We start from the raw sequence: 21,981 nt of genomic DNA, 5'->3' as shown, positions 1-21,981 counted from the left end.
ATTTGCTCTCTGCCTGAGCTGGGATATAATCTATCTCCTTCTGCCCTTGGACATCAGTGCTCCTGGACCTGGGGCATTCAGACTCAAACTGGGACTTCTCCACAGGTTCCCCTGGTTCTCAGGCCTTTGGGAATGGGACTAGGATTACACCAGCAACATTCCTAGGCCTCCAATTTGCAGATGGCAGGTCATGGGACTTCTCAGCCTCCACAATCATGTGAGCCAATCACTCATAATAAATCTCTTCCTACATATCAGTATTTATCCTATTAGTTCTGTTTATTTGAGAACCCCAATTAAAGTTGTATACATCTCTGCATTAAGTTATATTTAAATTTTAAAGTTTATCCAAATACAAAGTTTTCCTTTGGGATAATGAAAATGTTCGGAACTAGAAAGAAGCAGTAGTTGCCCAACATTACAAAAATGCTAAATACCATTAAACTGTAGACTTTAACAGTGGTTCTATGTTACATGAATCACCTCAATTTTAAAAAAGTTACCCCAATATGCAACCTCAGTAAAACAAGCATATACTGATTAGTAGATATTCATGACTACAAATATTAAGAGTTGCAATGCTGAACTTACCAACTACTGTGTCACCATCTAACAAATTGTCATCCTCAGAAGTCTGAAAGTCCATAATGACACCTGCTCCATCTAAAAGTTCCTCATCGCTACTTGCACTTGTTATACTGTTGTAGCTGTTTCTATAGTAGCCTCTATGGAACAGTTGCTCAGACTCCATTGAGCTGTTTGGTTACCTGGAAAAAAAAGGGAAAAATTGTTTAAAAATTTTCCCACATATAATAAAAATCATCTAGTTTAACATGACAAAGGAAATTTCTGATCTCTGTATTGAAAAAATACTAAGTTTATTTACTCTAATAATTGCTAAACATCTGTCATGTGAAGTCTTTAGGGATGATTAAATAATTCTATTCTCACTATGCAGCTGTAAAAAGAATGAAGAATATCTTTAGGTAGGAGTATAAAGCAATCTCCAAAGTCAATTGTTAAGTTAAAGAACAAAGTACAGAGAAGTGTTTACAGTATACTACAATACATGTGGGGGTGGGGTGAATACAGTATATAATTGCTTGTGCATGTACAGACTATCTCTGGAGGGATTTCCAAAATAGTTGGCCACAGGTCAAAGGAAAAAGATGGCTGAAGTACCAGGTCTAAAAGTGAGACTGTCCCTTCTGTATATTTTAGCAGGGGCAAGTGCTATCTTTAAATATTAATTTCATTCTCTTTTCATCATTTTAAAATTTAAATCTTCAGAGCCCATCCTATATAATAAAAGGGTAATATGCAAATTGATCCTAACAGCAGTGCGACTGGGAATCACTGGTCACTATGACACACACTGACCATCGGGAGCAGACGCTCAATGCAGGAGCTGCCCCCTGGTGGTCAGTGTGCTCCCACATGGGGAGCTCTGCTCAGCCACAAGCCAGGCTGACAGCTGCCAGTACAGCGGTGGTGGTGGGAGCCTCTCCCGCCTCCTCGGAAGCGCTAAGGATGTCTGACTGCAGCTAGGCCTGCTCCCCGCTGGCAAATGGACATCCCCCGAGGGCTCCCAGGCTGCCAGAGGGATGTCTGACTGCCAGCTTAGGCCCAATCCCCCGGGGAGCGGGCCTAAGCCAGCAGGTGGTCATTCCCCAAGGGGTCCCAGACTGCGAGAGGGCACAGGTTGGGCTGAGGGACCCTCCCGAGTGCACAAATTTTTGTGCACCAGGCCTCTAGTAGTCAAATATCAGCCATGAAAACTATGATAATATGTAACAATTTTCATTTTTTCAAAGCAGATCATACCAAATAAGCATACATTTTCATTGTTCTTACTCTCTATACTTTAAAAATAGTATTACTGCTGGTTTAAATTTTTAAGTATATCTATCTACTTGTCAAATTGGAAGACATTAGCAACAGACTTGGAAGGTTCATGTGTGGGACTTGCAAGGTAGTCATAAAAATAGTAAAAATGTTATTGTCACAACTACCTAGAGTTTATTAATATTAATAGTAGGAAGAGAGCAAAGGGGAGGCCAGACATTATAAACATGGTTATCTGGTCATCATTATAACTTCATACTCCCCAGGGAACCATGGTCATCTGGTCATCATTACAGCTTCATACTTCCCAGGGAACCACGGGTCCATTCCCTACAGATCACTGGGGGAAGGGATCTAACAAAGTGGGAGATGGAAGCATGAGCAGTGTAGTCAGGGTGATGTAGGGGAGGTGGCTTGCCTGTCAGTCTAGCCTGGGAAACAATGGGTGGCAAGGAGGGTGGAGCCAATGCAAGCCTGCAAAACCTAGGAAGGTTAAAATACCCAGATAGTCCTGGCCTTGTGACTCAGTAGGTTGGGCGTCATCCTGTGCACCAAAAGGTTGCTGGCTCTATTCCTGATCAAGGCACATGCCCAGGTTGAGGGCTGGATCCCTGGTAGGGAGCCCAGGTTGCAGGCTGGATCACCAGGACCGGATGTGCTGGGGGCAGCTCATAGATGTTTTGCTCTCACACCGATGTTCCTCTAAACTCTCTCCCTAAATATCAATTTTTTTAAAAAAAAAATCCTCGCCGAAACCGGTTTGGCTCAGTGGATAGAGCATCAGCCTGTGGACTGAGGGGTCCCAGGTTCGATTCCAGTCAGGGGCATGTACCTGGGTTGTGGGCACATCCCCAGTGGGAGATGTGCAGGAGGCAGCTGATCGATGTTTCTAACTCTCTATCTCTCTCCCTTCCTCTCTGTAAAAAATCAATAAAATATATTTTTTTTAAAAAAATCCTCAGAGTCCCCTCTCCCTTGCTTGTCCCCTTTTCTCTCTTGCTCTGTGACCAGCAATCACCCGGAGTGCTTATCTATTCCCTCAATCTGCTGCATTGTCCATGGCCATGCAGACCCCACAGCAATGGACTGCAGCAGGAACACAAGCTAAGCTACCCAGATGCTGGACTGAACTGGACTTTAATATGGAGCAGAAATTCTTGGCAGTGGCTTTAATTCTGGCCCGCTGGAGACGTGATTTGACATTTTCCATGGCAGGCCAGAAGGAGACAGGACCTTGGAGCAGAACCCCCTTAATTTTACATCATCAATAAAAATTTCCACAAAACCCCATCCTCCTGTGAGGGACTCAGGAAATTATTTTCCCCACGGTACCCCAAGAGCTCCACTTCCACCAATAACAAAACCAGTAAGCCTTGTAAAACAAGACTTACTACATATCATAAGTATACACAGAAAATAAACAATGAATGGAACTAAGCATACTCCAATTTTAGTGCTAAATTCTAGTACTGAAAACCTGAAGTATTTTCAGACAATCTCTTGTCCTCAATAAATTCTCCTTCATCACATGGAAATTAACCTCAAAGAGCTATAATAAGTAAAAATTATTTGTAAAGCTTTTATACATTTTTTAGAAAAAATATCATTTTTTAAAACAAATTTATTGCATACATTTCCTAATTTAGAGAAGGTGAAGTTTTGAGAGCTTCCTGAGAACATATCTTTATTCTCAGCATATGGTAGTGACTGGTACATAATAGATGGATAATAAATGTTAAATTGTTTATTCAAGCAATAAAGTAAAAAATATAAATGTATTGATTTTCAATAGACAATCTCTATAAAAGCATTAATCTGGTCTAGGGAGAACAACTAAAAACTACCACATAAATTACAAAGAAAATTTAAAATATGTAATGCTTTATAACTTTATTACTGTTTTAAGGTTACCTCTACCAAAGATGGCCTATTATTACACACTAAATTTGTTAGAACGTACTAATTAAAGCAAGAGTTTTTATATTTAAGGTAAATATTAAAGTAGAATACAGTGGAGCCTTGACTTACAAGTTTAATTCGTTCCGTGACGGAGCTCCTAACTCAAATTACTCATATGTCAAATCATAAAGTGAACGAGGGAGACACGTGATGCTGGGCTGATGTTGTGGCGTTCACTGTGATGTTCACTGCACCAACTAGCAGTGGAGTATCTGAAGCTGGCTCGTAACCCGAATTTTAGCTCGCAACTCAAAGCAAAAAATCGGCTGAGAGATGGCTTGTATCTTGAAAAACTCGTTAGTCAGGACACTCATAAGTCAAGGCCCCACTTAACTTATAAAATAGCTATTCATACTAAGAATTTTGCAGTGTCCATTGAGGCAATCAAATTAAATATTGTGGCTCTTGAGTAAATAACCAAAGACTTTGAAAAAAAAAATTAACAGTTCGAGAATCATTTTAATTCTGCTGTATCAAAGCATTTAGACTCAGATTTTGCAAAGAACACAGACATTCTATTTTTCACTTCTTTATGTGATAATCACACTAGAAGGGCTTAATACATATAACATACACCAAATAAAAATTAGTTACAGGTTTTCTGTATACTGTGACCTCAATCAGCAAGTTCCAACATGTCTCCTCCATTTTATCCCTAAAAGTCCCTCAAGAACTGTAAGTGTTAACTGGCAATTTCACTCAATTATGTTTAAAAAATTTAATTGCACTAACACCTCTGAGGCACCTAGAACTCCACACCTTTCTTTATAACAAGACCAACCAACTCTGTTCCAAAACTTTATTAAAGGCAGGCCTGTATGAGCTATTATTTCCATAAATTTGATAACTTAACAAACAAACAAACAAAACTAACCTAATTAGATCAGATTCACCCAGTGTAATATCTCTATTTAAGGCCAGCTGACTTGGGACTTTACATCTGCACAATCACTTCAAAGCAGCACTTCATGTTTGATTGAATAACTGGGAAGAAACATCTGTATTCCAGGGGATGCAGATGTTGGGGGCCATCTTAGAATTCTGCCTTCCACAATATGCCCCAATTGTCAATTAAAAAAACAAAAACTACTCCAGAAACCTATACAGCTATATACACTGTCTGTTCAGTAGCCACTAGCCTTGAAACATGGCTAGTCCAAATTGAGATATGCTCTAAGGCAGTGGTTCTCAACCTTCTGGCCCTTTAAATACAGTTCCTCATGTTGTGACCCAACCATAAAATTATTTTCGTTGCTACTTCATAACTGTAATGTTGCTACTGTTATGAATCGTAATGTAAATATCTGATATGCAGGATGGTCTTAGGCGACCCCTGTGAAAGGGTCGTTCGACCGCCAAAGGGGTTGCGACCCACAGGTTGAGAACCGCTGCTCTAAAGTAAAACATCTATTGGATTTATAAGACTTAATAAGAAAAAAAATCAAATATTGCATTAATAATTTTATATTGATTTCATGTTGAAGTAATATTTTAGATATACTGGGTTAAAAAGATATATTGTTAAAATTAATCTCATCATTTCCTTTTTACCTTATAATATGGCTCCTATGAAATTTAAAATTACATATATGGTTTGCAGTTACAGCACAAATATTTTTTACAGAAATCACTGTTATAAAGTATTCAAAATTCTGTCTATACTAATAAAAGGGTAATATGCTAATTAGACCGGGAGATCTTCCAGGAGACCGGCCAGGGAGGGCAGTTGGGGGCCATGAGGCTGGCAGGAGAGGGCAGTTGGGAGCCATGAGGCCAGCAGGGGAGGACAGTTGGGGGCCATGAGGCCAGCAGGGGAGGGCAATTGAGGGCCATGAGGCTGGCAGGGGAGGGCAGTTGGGAGCCATCAGGCTGGCTGGGGGTGGGGGGGAGTTGGGGGTGAGCAGGTCGGCAAGCAGAGTGGTTAGGGGTGATCGGGCAGGCAGGCAAGTGAGCGGTTAGGAGCCAGTGGTCCCCAAATTGTGAGAGGGATGTCCGAGGGGTCCCAGATTGGAGAGGGTTCAGGCCGGGATGAGGGACACACACACACACACCCAACCCCCCATGCACAAATATTGTGCACCGGGCTATTAGTGATAGCATAAAGTGTTGGGGAGCACAAAAGACTGGGTTGGAAAGTTGTAAGGAGGGCATTTTGATAAAAGGGAAGTATGTGGAAGGCCACCTCCCCTGTTTATTGGAAGGGGAGACTTCAGAGAGTGTCAAAGGTTGCTCCCCTAATTATTCCTTTCCAAACAAGTCTGTACATGTGCAGACCCCCAGGTGTTTACTGGAATCCTTATGCTTAATCCCTGGATGCCCTTGCCTAAAGGACAATGTAAACACATGTGTCCTCCCAAGATTACTCACCCTATTGATTGTATCTAAAGATAAAAATTCCAATAAAAGGCTAAGGAGGCAGGCAATCGAGGCTTTCCTGGCTACTAAAGCCAGGGGTCCCTTAGCCCTCTCTTTCACAGTCAAATTGTGAGTAATCTGCTCATCCATCGTTCAGGGGCTGTTGGTCAGTCTCAGCAATAAAGAAAACACAAAGAAGTAATATGGACACCAGTGTTAAATCTTTTTAGGTTCTAAACTTAATTCCCAGGCTTGCCCACAAAAGAATATTTAAATCATAATACAGCAACTGAAATTCTGCATATTAAAAAAATATGCAAACAATGCTACAGTCACCTTTCCTTTTTAATTGTCAGAATTATATTCAAAACATTATAATAGGTAATAGCTTGCAAATATATTTTTGCAGTTATGAAGATTATAGCAATAACCAATGAAAATCTTCAAGGATAAAAAGCCTGGTTTATTGCAGTAAGTTCCTAAATGATCTATGTAAAATCACTTTCACCTCTTCTAACCTGATCTCTACATGGCAGCCAGCATAGTCTTTTCTAAAAGCAAGTCTGACCAGTAATCTCTCCCAACTCCATGAATTAGATTACTCTTAATCATTTCTCACCACCCTTAGCAGACAAACTCAAATATGGCGGACAAAGCCCTATACAGTCTGGCCTCTGCCTAGTTCTCCAGCTTCATTTTTTGTTGGTGTACTTCTTGCAAGTGCTCTTGACTCACTAATCTTCTTCCTCTCAGTCCTAGCAGGCTCTTTCCTGTCTCCTGCTTCAGTGCCTTTTATTGCTCCCTCTGCTGGGAACATATACTTCTCCTTAAGTCTTTAAATTGGATAGATTGATTTCTCATACTTGATTCTTATTTTTCAAAACTGTATTAGCTATTCAGGTTACTTTACCTTTTCATATAAATTTTAGAATAATCCAGTCTACAGTTACAAAATCTGGGTCATTAATATTCATAGTATGAATGAATAACAAATGTATAACAAATGAATGGCACATCTCTACTTTGATGCTATATAAGAACTCAAATTCAGCAAGACCCAAAGTGAAGACATATTTGCCCCAAACTTGCCAGTCCTCCTACTCTCCCTATATGAGTTTACAGGATCACCATGTATCTAGTAGCCAAAGTTAATTTTCAGTGTTATTTTTGCGGGTTTTTTTTTTTTTAAGAATAGTTTATTAATTTTTAGAGAGAAAAAGAGGAAGGGAGAAGAGAGAAACATCAATCTGAGAGCAGAGCACAACATCAACCGGTTGCCTCCTGCACGCTCCCTACCGGGCATTGAACCTGCAACCCAGGCACGTGCCCTGACCGGGAATCAAACCAGCAACCTTTTGGTGCACAGGATAACGCCCAAACAATGGAGCCAAACTGGCCAGGGATCAGAGTCATCTATTAATTCATTCAGCAACCATTTACTCAGCAGCTAGCATATACCAGGCACAAAACCAGGTGCTGGGGCAATAAATATGGTCTCTATTCTCAAGGCAGTGAAGGTGAAAGACATACAAATAACTATAGTATGATATGATAAATACCACAGGAGAGGTATATACAAGGTATTTAACACTAAAAAGGAACAGGCATGCTGCCTGGGAAAATCTGTGAACACTTACTAACAGAGGGAAAGTTTCAGCTGAGCATTGAATGATTAGGATGAGTTAACTAGGGTAAGTATGTAAGATTAAAAGTCAATATAGGCACACACAAAAAAGTGCAAAAACTGGGCAGTATCATAACAAAATCTCCTTGGGTAGCTTACAGAAGAGAAGAGGGAGGAAACTAAAGAGTAGCTGGAGAGGTAAACACAGGCCAGATCAAAAAAGAAGGGTTGCCCTAGCTGGTTTGGCATCAGCCTTTGGACTGAAGGGTCATGAGTTCAGTTCCAGTCAAGGGCATGTACCTCGGTTGCAGGCTTAATTTCCAGGATTCCCCATTCAGGATGCCTGCAAGAGGCAACCAATCAATGTGCCTCTCTCCCATCGATGTTTCTCTCTGTCTCTCCCTCCCTTTAACCTCTCTAAAAATCAATGGAAAACATATCCTTGGGTGAGGATTAACAAACAAACAAAAAAGAAGGGGCTCATGTCATGCTAAGGAACTTATTTACTCATTATACACATGGGAAACCACTAAGAGTTTTAAAAAAGAAACCACATGATCAGATATAAATTTTAGTAGACCAATTCTAGCAGCAGTGTCAAAGACAGATTAGAAGGGCAAGAGACTGAAAGACTAAAGATAAGGAGAAAAGTTAGGTAACCCTTATTCTAGTACACCATTGAACAATCCTCCTATATAATAAAAGGCTAATATGCAAATTGTCCCCCCGGGAGTTCGACCGCTCACTATGATGTGCGCTTACCACTAGGGGGTGGTGCAAAATGAAGGAAGGCCCCGGCCAGCAGCAGCAGCTGGGGGAAGGAAGGCCCCAATCGGCCCTGATTGCCAGCCAGGCCTAGGGACCCTACCAGTGCATGAATTTCGTGCACCAGGCCTCTAGTTCTAAACATAAGATAGCGAGGGCATCCGATATAATAAAAGGCTAATATGCAAATCGACTGAATGGCGGAACGACTAGTCACTATGACACACACTGACCACCAAGGGGCAGATACTCAATGCAGGAGTTGCCCCCTGGTGGTCAGTGCGTTCCCACAGGGGGAGCACCGCTCAGCCAGAAGCTGGGCTCACAGATGGGGAGCATCCTGAATGGGGGCTGGAAATTAAGCCTGCAACTGAGGTACATGCCCTTGACTGGAACTAAACATGCCCTTGTGACTGGAGCCTCACCAGGCGGCGGTGGCGGGAGCCTCTCTCACCTCTGCAGCAGCACTATGGACCCCGAGGGGTCCCGAGCTGCGAGAGGGTGCAGGCTGGGCTGAGGGACACCCCCACCCTCCCCAGTGCATGAATGTCGTGCACCAGGCCTCTAGTACTGAAATAAGACCAATATGGAGGAGTAGAACGCATTTTGAGACATATTTAAGAGAATGTGTTAACTAAAATGTGGGAACGGTGAAGAAGAAATCTAAGGTATCTGCTAACTTTCTGACTTGACTAATTAATTCAAAATTGCTAAAAGAAACAAATGTTTTTCTCCTACAGCTTACAGGCCTCAAGACCAGAATGTTCTTTTCAACTGTAGAATTATACAACCTATTCAAGGTTATACAACGATGAAGGGAATGTAATCTAAGTTCCCAAACTGCAAACACAAAGCAGTACACCACCAGAATGGGGGTTGGGGATAGAGCACAGAAACAGAAAGACCTTGGAAATGGGTGGCTAAGTGGCTAACAGCCTGACGTGGTACACTAATTTTTCATAGCTTGAAACAAAATTTTGTCTCACTCATAAAGAAGACCAGTCAGAACTGAGGACCATGACTAAATGTCAAAGGTATCTGGCTGGCTAGTAAACTGACAGAAAAGTATGCACAATCTGAGTGAAAGAAATTAAAATCCATACCACCCATCCACCCCAAAATGACAATTCCAAATGTCTGCAACTAAAGTGATGGATAAAAGTCTCAAGAGCAATGATGGCAGGGAAGTGAAACTGACTATATGTAAGAAACATTTTCACATAAGTATTTCAAGAAATGTATGTGCTAAGTACAGGTCAAATATAAAAATATGACAACAAATTTAAACCATAATTTATTCATTCTCTGTTTATAGAACAACTACTAATATACCAGAAATTGTACAAAATATAAACAATTTTTATTGATTAATGGCATATTAGTATAGGGTTTGCGGCTTTCAGTAACCTTCAGAATAAATTACTTTACATACTGTCCTCAAAAGGGATGTAATATTTTCCATAAATTACTATATATCCACATAATAAAAGGCAATACATGACAGATGTCACAGAGGACAGAAGAACTGTTATAAGAGGTCAGAGAAAAGACCACATTCCACTGTATCTGAGGATGAGAAGCCTTCTTTGGAAGAGACACATGTGAGTTGGACCTTAAAAGGTAAGTAGGATTTTATGGGGCAGAGATGGGAGAAGAGAAGAGGTTAACTGAATCAAAATTATTGGCATGAGTTAAGCTATGGAGCCAAGAAGGCAAAAATATATCTGCAGATGAGTATGTGCACAGAACACAAGTCCAGTAAAAGGTTTCATGGTCAAATAAGCACGGGTGATAAAGTATATCCCCATCTAGAATTATAACGGCTAACAGCATAAGTAAGGTTCTTGAAAAAAAAAACTAGTAAAAATTAACTTTATAATCAAAATTTATGCAAAGTGTCTCAAGTTTATTTTACCCAGGAATGACCCCTCAATCCCATATAACATCATGAAACTAAGATTGGAACATCACAATAGCAAGAATTTATTCTGATGCAAATTGTCAACCCATATAACATCTGACAAGAAACTGACTACTCTCAAAAGTAATACTACTTGATATTTTATCCTGTTAATTCTGTTAGCCAGATGCCTGAATTGCTATGCCATACACATCTTTCTTCAAAAAAGTATGCATGGATAACTGCTAACGGAAGTAACCTGTCAGCTCTGAAGAAAATGTCCTACATTCATAAAAATTTTAGTCATTCAAAAGTTAAATGCTAGATTATTTTAAAAGGAAAAACACACACAAATATAAGGCTCAGACTATAACAAAAAATAAAGGTAAACAAAAAATCCAACAAAAAGATGCTATGGAAGGCGTATACTTTGAAAACCAAATAATTTTCATGATTTTACAAGACAAACTATCAACTACTTCCCCTAAGGTCAAGAAACATATTTATTTAATTTTGTTCAAGTCAAAGTTGCAGATTAAATCTCTCCATATTTCAGCAATGCAAATAGGCAGTTTCCCCACATGGGTTCATCTTCTATTTTGTACTTAACTAAGGAACATTTATCTTTTTTTAAGAAATATATTTTATTGATATTTTACAGAGAGGAAGGGAGAGGGATAGAGTTAGAAACATCAATGAGAAACATCCATCAGCTGCCTGCTACACACCCCCTACTGGGGATGTGCCCGAAACCAAGGTACATGCCCTTGACTGAAATCAAACCTGGGACCCTTCAGTCCGCATGCCAACGCTCTATCCACTGAGCCAAACCAGCCAGGGCAGGAACATTTATCTTTAAGAATCAAAATGAATCATTGCTGCAATGTTCATATACACATGTGAATGTTCATATAAAAAAATGCCAAAACAGGGTTTATTATAGTAGAATGAGAGTTTCAAAGAAAAAAAAAAAAAGATTTTCCAGAGTTTCTGTAATTTTACATCACTTTTATAATTGGAAAAAGCAATGGACCTATCAAGCCATCCCTCCTATCCTTTTTCTTCTTCTAGGATTTTAATTGGTCCTACCTGCATTTCGAGCAAGAGCTCTGAAGTCATGCCAGGCTTCAGTCTCAGTTCTGACACTTACTGAGGCCTTGGGAAAATTAATTAAATTCTATATGCCTCAGTTTCCACATCTGTATAATGGGAACACTGGAAAGTACCTACTTCATGGAGTTGGTGTGAGAATTGAGATAATCTACAAAAACTACTTAGGAAAGATCCTGAATCACAGAATTCACTCAATAAATATTAACACTTACTATGTCATATTATATGTTTTAGATCACTGCTGATAAGTTTGACTAGAAACTCAGCTGAAAGTTCTTCAAAGTAGTCATAGTGGCCAAAACCCACAGAATACTGCTTTGATATCTTACCCACCACAGAGATCACTTCCTGAGCGGTCTGAAAATTATTACCAACATGTCACAACAGGAAATGGAAAGCCTACCACCAACATGACCTGGAAAAGAGCCAATTTACTAACAAGATCATAACCTCAGCGACTCTGTTTCCTCTGAACTATATGTATGCAAAACCTGGTCAAATATTTACATTCCTAATGAGTAACATGATTGAAAACACAAGTAACGATCTACGTACTAAACATTCATCTTAAAATCACTTGACCCTTTTTTCAAACAAAGAATCAAAGTCTTTTGAGTTATTAGACATAGACATGTGGGGATCACATAAGGAATACAAATGTAGAATCACTGAAAAAAAATATATTGTATGTAAGCTATGCCATAAAAAAAGTCTTTGAAGAGTGTGGGAGGTAGAATGTGGGAGTGGAATGAAATTTGTCATATATTCTGCCAACCATGGCTGTTTCTATTAACCAGAGGTTATAACAGCATACTCAATCTGAGAAACTCTCTGTAGATCATACTTGTTTTTCTAGCCATTCTATGCAATCAGCAGCTTTTACGATGAAAGTCAACAATATATACATTAGCATTTTAACTCCTTTATGTACTCTTGAGCTACACAGTATTTTCTAGTTACTCACAAAGGCACATAAAACTGACATCAGTTAAATTACTCCCATAAAGACCTCATCAAGAAACAAATCTGCTACATTAACTTTTGGAGATGAAAAGAAAAGCCTTTCTGGGAAGATTCAACAATCAATGACACAAGCCACAATGATGGTGCAGTAACTGAATTGCATAGAAAGTTTATAGTTCACAAAATTGAACTTTTGAATTCGAAAAAAAGAAATGGTATGGTCACTGTTGATTCAATTCTAACAAATACGCATAGTGTGTATGTATATTACCTTCTATGTGCTCCAGTTTTAAAATGCTATACAAATAAAGCATATGCAAAATTAATTTGAGAGTCTCAAGAAGCTTCTGGTCCAAGTTTAAGATCAAAACGCCAACGTTTTATATATACACACAAACTGCGTCTTGACATACACATAAACCTAAACTAAAAAGAAAAATAAACCGATATTTACTTTAAATGTGCGCAAATTTAGCGAAAGTAAATCCCACTCTCTGAGTTCCAATTTCATCTTTTCCTGGAAACTACTTCCATTCTATTCAAAAATCCTTCGACGTTTCCTGGACAAAACAGGTGAAATCTTACAGACTGTTCGAGGGTACACATCTAATTAGGGTGGATTTAACATTATGCAGGTAAATCTATTATACGATAATCCAAATGACAGCCCTGGTGTCCAAGTTGACCCAAAACCCGTGAACAGGGCAGCTCACAAATGTTCACTCACAGAATGCAACTCACCTTGCAGCTCAGAGGCATAGCAAAACCGGTGGCCGTTTCCTGCGCTGCCTTAGGATTCTGCATCTGTTTCCAACCGAAAACCTAGCTAAACCCTGGGAGCTCCGCCTGGTGAAGCTTAACACAACCCAAACGAGCGCAATTGAAGACACCTGGCCTTTTCTACGGACGAGGCTACGGAAATTCTGCCAGGGGGGACTTTTATCTGGGTCCTCCTTCCAACACGGGAACAGCAATAAGTTAAACCCGCTTGCTTTGGGCCCTAGAGTCAACCTGTTTCTCTACCCACAATTAGAAATAAAAATCTCCAGCATCACTTCCCTCTTAAGAGACTACCACTACACCCAATGGTCTAACTCGGGAACGAAGTAGAATGGCTTTCAATCCACCACACCCTCCTTCCTCCACACGCGGTCCCGGACGAATGTTGACTACGGAAAAGGAGCTGCAGGCTGCGGACCAGACAGTCCCCGACCCACGGAAGGGGAAGAAAAGCAGCAGGAATCCGGAGCTCCCGACAGGTGCGTCGACGCGTGACGTCACCGCGTCGACGTGAACGGCCGTTCAGCGTCCGGCCGCCCCAACAGCTCCTCCTCCGGCCACGGTTGTAGCCGCGTCGGCGCCTATTGGGCAATGAGGGAGTGGTGGGCGGGGCGAGGAGGGGAGGGGCGGGGCGCCGGGAGACGCGGCGGACGAGCTGGCGGGCACTGCGGGGCCGCGCAGGGTGTGAAGCTCTTCCTGCGCGTCACCCTGACTTTGCTGTTTGCCCCGCTGCTGACCTCGGGGAAGGATGGAGGCGGTCGCCGGAGAAGCCGTCTCCGAAGGCCGCAGACTGGCGCCTGCCCCCGCGTCCTCGCGAAGCTCCGCTTCCACGCCGGCGACGTGCCCCGGAGCTGCGCGTGAAGCGCCGGCGAACGTCGGTCCCAGAACTGAAAAGCAAAAGCCGCCGCGGACAAGCGCTTAATTCGCACTTAGATCGAGCGACATTGGGCCTTGGAATGGAGACCAGCAGCCCGTGCTGCCTGTGCGTGTAGGTCACAGGCAGGGAGTGCAGTGGGGTCGCCTCGCCGGTGATGTGCCTGACATGCATGGAAAGAAAACCGATAGCCCGAATTTAGCCATTATGCGTTTTCAGAAACAGTGCTTGCAAATTACGTATTTCGGAGAAAATAGATAAGAATTATGTTTTCAAGTGTAAATTCAACTTGCACATAACAACTGAATATGATCTTGAAGGGTTTTCATCGTGGGTTTGACAGGATCAGTCACCTAGATTCAAAAATTCTATGTTTGTGTCATCTATATTTGGGGGTATTTTTCCCCCCCTGAAGCATGTGAAAGTAGGATGCAGACATTATGCTACCTTAACCCTATGTACTTTTACATGCATCTGCTAAGACTAACAATGTCTGCAACACAATCAGAATATCATTATCCCCTGTGAAACTAAAGGGCCAAGTTAATCTGCTCCCAATACCCCTAAAATTATAGTGGTTGGGCAGGCATAAGGTAATAGTTGTAGGCATTCCAGTTCAAAAAGTAGTAGAAAGGAAGGTGGAGTCACTGTTCTCAAATGCACAGTCACCTGCCACAGGTGATGAAAATGTGCCCCTTTCTTCCCCATTATAGGAAGTGGTTTGGGGGTGAGGGGTGTTTTGGGGGGGGCGCAGGGGTTGAGAAAAGGAAATCTCCTTTGTGACACCCTCACCCAAGAGGGTTTTTATGCCATAAGAGGCTTGAGCACTTGCTTTTTCAGCTCATCTGTTTCCACTCGCTGATAACCTCGCAGATTCAGGTCACTCAATTCACGTTCACTTTCTGATTCAGGACCACCACCAACCCATAAATCCGGTTTTTCTCAGTGTAACTTTATTTCAGAACCCCCTTTGCCCTTCCCTGTCACTAGCCTCACATAAAATACAGGGGTTTACGCAGTAGGTTTCCCTAACTCTGAATCTCAGGTTAGGCCACTTAAACAAGTTGGCAAAAAACACCAAAAGGTCTTGCTACTAATCCTGGAACAATGAGGTCTAGTCATCCAGTATGTACAGTAATCAGAGGGCCTTTCAAGTGATCTTTCCAGGATCAAAATATTCAGCTTCTTGCAATTAAAATAAACTATACCCACTATGACAAATATTCTAAAAACTGTTAATCTAATTTATTTGGAAAGCCTAAAGATTAAAAGGCCTTCTAAGGACATATCTTAGAACCTGCCAAAATTAGGGATTCTGTTTCTTGTTGCCAGGAAAATGTACACTCAAAGAGAGACATTCTTTTGAGTGTAAAGCTTTGAAAATTATAGGATACCAGGTAAAAGAATTTTATTTTTTTTTTAATCTTGTATTGCCCTGGCCGGTGTGGCTCAGTTGGTTGAGCTAGTTACGTGCACCGAAGGTTGCCAATTCCATTCCCAGTCAAGCCACATGCTCAGGTTGGGTACCTATGGGAGGCAACCGAATTATGTTTATCTCTCCCTCTCCCTCTCCCTCTCTACAATCAAAATTTTTTTAAAATAATTTTTTATAACATACAGTGCTGAGTAATACCCAGATATTACCTGCTTCATGTTTTTTGAGAAATTACCTCCATGCATTGAGACCCTCCATATATACTACCAGATGAGCTATCCTAGAAGTCATGGAAAGAAACGCTAAAACATCATGAGAAGCAAAGAGAAAGAAAATACACGACAGGGTACAAATGAGATGGAAAGATTTGAATTGAAACCTGTGATTATGCAATGTTCATATGTCCTGTCTTTCTTGTTGGCACATTAGCCTTCCTGTTGATGCAATTGTAATTGGACCAGAGTTGGGGTTTGAGCAAGGGACCAAGGATGGGAGGTGCCAATGACACACTCTGACTCAATTGGAGAGATTCAGGGCAAGAATATCTGGCCACAGATGTAGCTTGCCAAGTAAACTGTTGAGCAAGTGCAGGTTTTGCACTTCTTGAGCAGGGCGTGTGGGACACAGTATGATTGTCACCACTGAGTGGCAGAACTAAGGCCTGTGAATGTTGAATGTCCCATGAATATTTAGTTTAATTATATTCCTTAATTATAAAGAAATATATAATGTTTAATGAAAATTAGTGCCTCTTGTATGTTTAGTGCCTCAAGAATATTAGGCATCTCTTAGTCATTTCAGCATTTTCTATGTTCACAAGTATATGCCCTACTAACTTTATCTGTCTACTATGTCTCACAGATATTTAACTTATCCATGCTTAACACATGAGTTTTGTCGATTCTATTTATTTTTTTTCCAGGGAATAATTGAGTATTCTCAAACAATACAGTCCTGGGCTTCAGAGCTGGTATTATGTCCATGGTGATGATGCAGTCAAACTTCTTATGACAGCTTCATTACTTTTATCAAGGTAGATTTAGCGGAGTCGTCGTAATTCCAAGCACAATATTATTTTATTTTACTTGGAAACTGTTGAACAAGTTTCTTAGATTATTTTTTAAGAAAACAATGTTGAAAAAGAAGCAAAAAAATTTTCTAAACTAAATGGAATTTTTCACAAGAGATTTTACAGACATATATTTTCTTCTCTCACTGCCGATGTATAGCCTAATTTTGGAAAGAGGCACATAGACTCTGAGAATGAGAGACAATAGTCACAGTCTGTTAATCAATTATCTGTGCTTTCTGTGATCCTTTTATAAATAAATCATAAATCCTTTTATGGTAGTGTATTAGTTCCTACATGGGGATTATCTCAAGAATCTTATAAGTGGGCAAGAACAAGTCTACTTATTAGTATACATTTGGATCTGTAATGTTGTGCACTGCCTTATTCCTTCATGAGAACTTGTTTATTTTAAAATCAATTGTTTCTGACATACAAAACCATTTTGTCAGGATTTCTCAACCTTAACTATGCATCAGAACTGTCTAGGGAGCTTCAAAAAACCAAAAACAAAAAAACCGGAGCGTGGGCCCCACTCTCAGAAATTCTGTTTTAATTGTTCCAAGTTTGGGCCTGAGTGAGCATATTTCTAATTACAGTGGGGCCTTGACTTACGAGTTTAATTCATTCCGAGACCGAGCTCGTTAAGGAGCTCGTTAACTCAAATTACTCTATCAACTCAATGCAAAAAATCAGCCCAGAGACAGCTGGTATCTCAAAAAACTCGTAAGTCAAGTAAGTCAAGGCCCCACTGTATTCCCAGTTAATGAGCAGGACTCAGTCAGAACCACTACATTAGACATGGGACAATCTAAACAAAGTGCTCTGTGATAGCTTGGTGATAAAACAATAGATTCCATCTGAGGAAGAACTTTCTCTGTAATTCCCCTGGTATTTTTGTTAGAGAATCTGTTGGTGGTAAACCTTCTCTTCAACAGACTTGGATGTTTCAGATAGTAAGGAGTACAGCTAGATCCTTGGAACATTTTCTTATGTGCCCTAATATAAGCACTTCCAGCCGAATCTCATTCCCTCTCAGCAAGTGTTCCAGAAAGGATCCTGTTCATTGGGGTTCTTACAGATCCTTTACTTGGAGGGGGGTGATAAAGAAGGGGTTTCCTAGGGCTGAAATAATACCCAATAAGGAGTTTTTACAGATCCTGCGGTGGGCTTTTCCCACACATTACAAAAATATATACCAGTCAACCTGATCTCCATACTCTGCTCCTGGGATCTTAAGAGGATAGGCATTTGTATTAGTAGCCCATAAATTTAGTGGCTTAAAACAGCAAAAATGCATTCTTTTAGAGATCTTCAGGTTAGATTTCCAACACAAATCTCACTGGCTAAAATCAAGGTGTTGGGAGAGTTGTGTTTCCTTCTAGAAGTCCTAGGGGTGAATCTGTTTCTGTGACTTTTGCAGCTTCTAGAGGCCACATCTTGGCTCATCGCCCCCTTCCTCCATCTTCAAATCAAGTTATAGTGGGTTGAGTTGTGTTTTTTTAAATATATTTTTATTGATTTCAGAGAGGAAGGGAGAGGGAGAGAGAGATAGAAACATTAATGATGAGAGAGAATAATTGATTGGCTGCCTCCTGCACGCCCCCTAGTGGGGATCGAGCCCCCAACCCAGGCATGTGCCCTTGACCAAAATCAAACCCAGGACCCTTTAGTCCATAGGCTGTGCTCTATCCGTTGAGCCAAACCAGCTAGGGCTTGAGTCCTTCTCAGATCCTACCATTTTGAACTCTTACTTTTAAGGACCCTTGTGATTACATTGAACTCACCTGGATAATCCAGAATTATCTCACTATTTTAAGGTCAGTTGATTAGCAACTTTAATTCCCCCCTTGCCATGTACCTAACATATATACAGATTCCAGAGATGGGGCTGGGGGCTGGGATATCTTTGAGTGGCCATTATTCTGCCTACTATAAGTTGCATAAATTATCTTTTGACTACAGGTGTTATATGCATTTTTAAAAGCCCTCTGGTCCAGCTGGCTTGGCTCAGTGGTTGAGCTTTGACCTATGAACCAGGAGGTCACAGTTTGATTCCCGTTCAGGGCACATGTTGCGGGCTTGATCCCCAGTGGGGGGTGTACAGGATTCTTATTCCCTGACCCCAGTCAAGTTGCTGTAAATTTTCTTTGAAGTAAAAAACCTAGAAGTAGGTTTGTTTCCTATAATAGCTGAAAACATACGTGAAAAAACAACAACATAGTTCTACAGAAAATCAGAGAAATGAATAAACCTGTATGTATAGATCTATTTCGTGTGTTTGTGTTTCAGAAAAAGAACTTTGACTTTATTGCTTATGTTTCATACACATTGACAAGAGGGAGTGAAAAGGGATTAAGATGTTCTACCAGGAAAATAGTGATATAGTTCTAGTCTGGAATTTCCTCCTGATTCCGCCAGCATCAGGGGAATAATTGAAAATGACCTTTCCTTGTTCTTTGCCTTTTTCCCTGAGAAAGAATGTGAAATTATATTGAAAAGATTTGTACTCCTGATTACATTTGAAGCCTTTGACGTTGCAAATAATCTTCCAGGTTCATGTGATTCTTTCCTAGAAAACTACTATCTAAGTCTCATTGGAACTTGATAGACTCTCAGTCATTTCAACCAAGTACATCCTCAGTTCAGTCTCATGAGGTGGCTCCTTTTTCAGGCTCTGTACAGCTAAGGACTCAATGTTTTACTTTATTCTTCCTAAAAATAGGTTATGATCTATTTCTCTCTTTAGGTAGCTGACTCTTCCATGAGCTCTTGCAGGTGACCCAACCCAGAAAGTGAAAAACTGAAGAACTAATTAGGTAACTCCTTTATCTTTGCATATTGAAGTAGGCTTACCTGATTAAGATCCAAGCTACAGTTCAAATCCAAGCTATATATAGCTAATAATTACTTCAAACTACATAAAGTTAGACAGAATGGGCTTTCAGGAATTGGCTTAAAATCGAAGATGTTAGAATGTAGAGAGATAGAGTCCTAAATGTAAAGACACTTTTTTTCTTTGTATGTATTACATGTCTGAAAGAGATCTGGATTTTAGAGCATGCATTTTCTCATATTTAAAGTTTAAAGACTTCTTTTCTTCAATCACAAAAGATTGCTTGTATGTCAGGATAATTTGATAAAATACATACACCTACACAAACATGTGGTCTTTTAATAACTTCACAAAAGGAAAATATTCAATTGTAAATCTACCACTATTTGCTTAAATTTGTTATCCTCTAATTTGTTTAATCTTGCTGCCTGCTTTCTGGAAAGAAGGAATAACAATACCTATATGTTTTGAATATGCCCATCCATATAATTTGCATAGTGTTCAATCCATTGTGAATAAAGAACAATATATTTCTGTAAAATCTCTTGAACACATTAATTATATATATAGCTAGTCCCTTTCCACTTGTGATAGTATAAAGCACTATTAATAAAGATTTAAGGAATTTCTATTTATTTTCTACCAGAAAAGAGGCCCACAAGTATAACTTTAACCATCTTTAATATATAAGAATATAAATAATTATTAAAATTTTAAAAATTATTTTAGTGTTGGCATTTCTTTTTCAGAATGGAAAATATTGTTATAGTATTTCTTGATTATAAAAACACTTTTTCTTTTTTTAAAAAAATTTATTTTAGAGAGAGGGAGGGAGAGAGAAAAACATCAATCAGTTGCTTCCCATATGTTCCCCGATAGGGGATCAAACCCACCACCTTTCAGTGTATGGGACAGTGCTCCAACCAACTGAGCCACACTAGTCAGGGCACTTTTTCTTTTTTTAATTGACAAAGTGATAAATGAAAGAGAAATCCATTAGTAGATAAAAATACAAATAGTGAACTTAATATATGATAAAGTTTACATTTCAAATTAGTGGAAAAGGAAATCACATATAATAAATGGTTCTTGCATAACTAGCTTTTCCCCATAAGAATACAAAGCTAGTTTCTCTATGTTAATCCTATACAAAAATAAATTTCATATGCATTGAACTTATCGAACAAAAGACAAGAACATTACGATTATTTATATGCCTTTGAGGGTGAAAGAATATTTTCTTGGCAAAATGAGAAACCAAAAAAAAAAAAAAAGAGAGAGAGAGAGAGAGAGCCAGGTTTGATCAAATACAAATGTACAAATTTTTATATGGCCAAAGATACCATAAAAAATATCCAAATGTTAGTGAGAGACTGTCAGAAGATATTTGTTCCACAATATGTCAAAGGGTTCATTTCTATATTTTACAAATAGCACCTACAAATTGATTTGTAAAAAGATAAATAGAAAAGGGGCAAGGGATATAAAAGGCAGACACAGAGGAAAAAATTCCAACTTTTTGCAAAATTAAGAGAGAAACATCCAGTGGTGGTGGAAATAGGCTATTGGGAGTTTGAATTTCTTAAACTTTCAAAAAGTAATCCAGGCTGTAGCAGATAAGTCTACAAATTAGGCCAACATTGATCCCACTCCTTCTTGTTAATCTTGCCTGGTCTTGAACCTTGTTTTCACCAAGAATATGGCAGAAGTGACCCTGGCCTAGCCTTTAAAAAACTGGCACTTTTGCCCTGGCTGGGTGGCTCAGTTGTTGAGAGTGTCATCCCATACACCAAAAGGTTGTAGGTTCAATTTCCAGTCAGGGCACATACCTAGGTTAGGGGTTTGATCCCTGGTAGGGGTGCATGTAGGAGGCAACCATTGATGTTTCTCTCTCACATTCCCATTTCTCTCTCTCTCTCTCTCGCTCCAAAAGAAAATTTATATATAAATATAAATATATATATGTATATATAAATATATATATATATATATATATATATATATATATATATATATATATATAAAAATATATATATATGGCACATATCCTCGAGTGAGGATTTAAAAAAAGACTGGCACCTTCTATTTTTTTTCTTTATATGAAGCCAGACTGGCACCTTCTATTTTTCCTTATGTGAAGCCAGCTTTTATGAAAGAGGTATGACTATCCCAAGACCATAATGTGACAACCCAAGCTACCCACGTGGAGAGAGAAAGAGTTGAGGAGTACTAAGGCACCAGACATGTGACTGAATCTTCTCAGGCCATCCAGTTCAGCATAGTTGCCCACTGCATGAAGCTGAGTGAGCAAAACCCTGCCTTATTTCCTGGCCACAAAATTGTGAGGAAATAATAAATCATTGTTGTGGTAGGCCACTAAGTTTTATGGTGGTTTGTTACACAGCAATATATAACCGAAGTACAGGAGTATCTATTCAAGTAAAAGGAAAGAAAGAAAAAGCA

General features: G+C 39.7%; 1 protein-coding gene across 4 annotated transcripts in view; it reads right to left on the bottom strand.

Annotated features, from left to right (window-relative positions):
• Positions 1–13,790, bottom strand: part of CLCN3 (chloride voltage-gated channel 3) — an 87,562-nt gene extending 73,772 nt beyond the window's left edge. For 2 of the 4 annotated variants that reach the window (XM_036313126.1, XM_036313132.1), the window contains exons 1-2: positions 13,266–13,790; positions 592–767 (exon numbers count right to left, since the gene is read on the bottom strand). In XM_036313126.1, coding sequence (XP_036169019.1) covers positions 592–751 — 160 coding nt within the window. In that variant the 5' untranslated portion in view covers positions 752–767; positions 13,266–13,790. The remainder of the gene's footprint in view (positions 1–591; positions 768–13,265) is intronic. The other 2 variants (XM_036313123.1, XM_036313128.1) reach the window with 2 other exon arrangements.
• Positions 13,791–21,981: the final 8,191 nt, after the last annotated feature.

This window comes from Myotis myotis, unplaced genomic scaffold (assembly GCF_014108235.1).
Source record: "Myotis myotis isolate mMyoMyo1 unplaced genomic scaffold, mMyoMyo1.p scaffold_m19_p_6, whole genome shotgun sequence".
Taxonomy (NCBI): Eukaryota; Metazoa; Chordata; class Mammalia; order Chiroptera; family Vespertilionidae; genus Myotis; species Myotis myotis.
The sequence above is the reverse complement of the archived record's forward strand: the minus strand, read 5'-3'. Positions and strand labels throughout refer to the sequence as shown.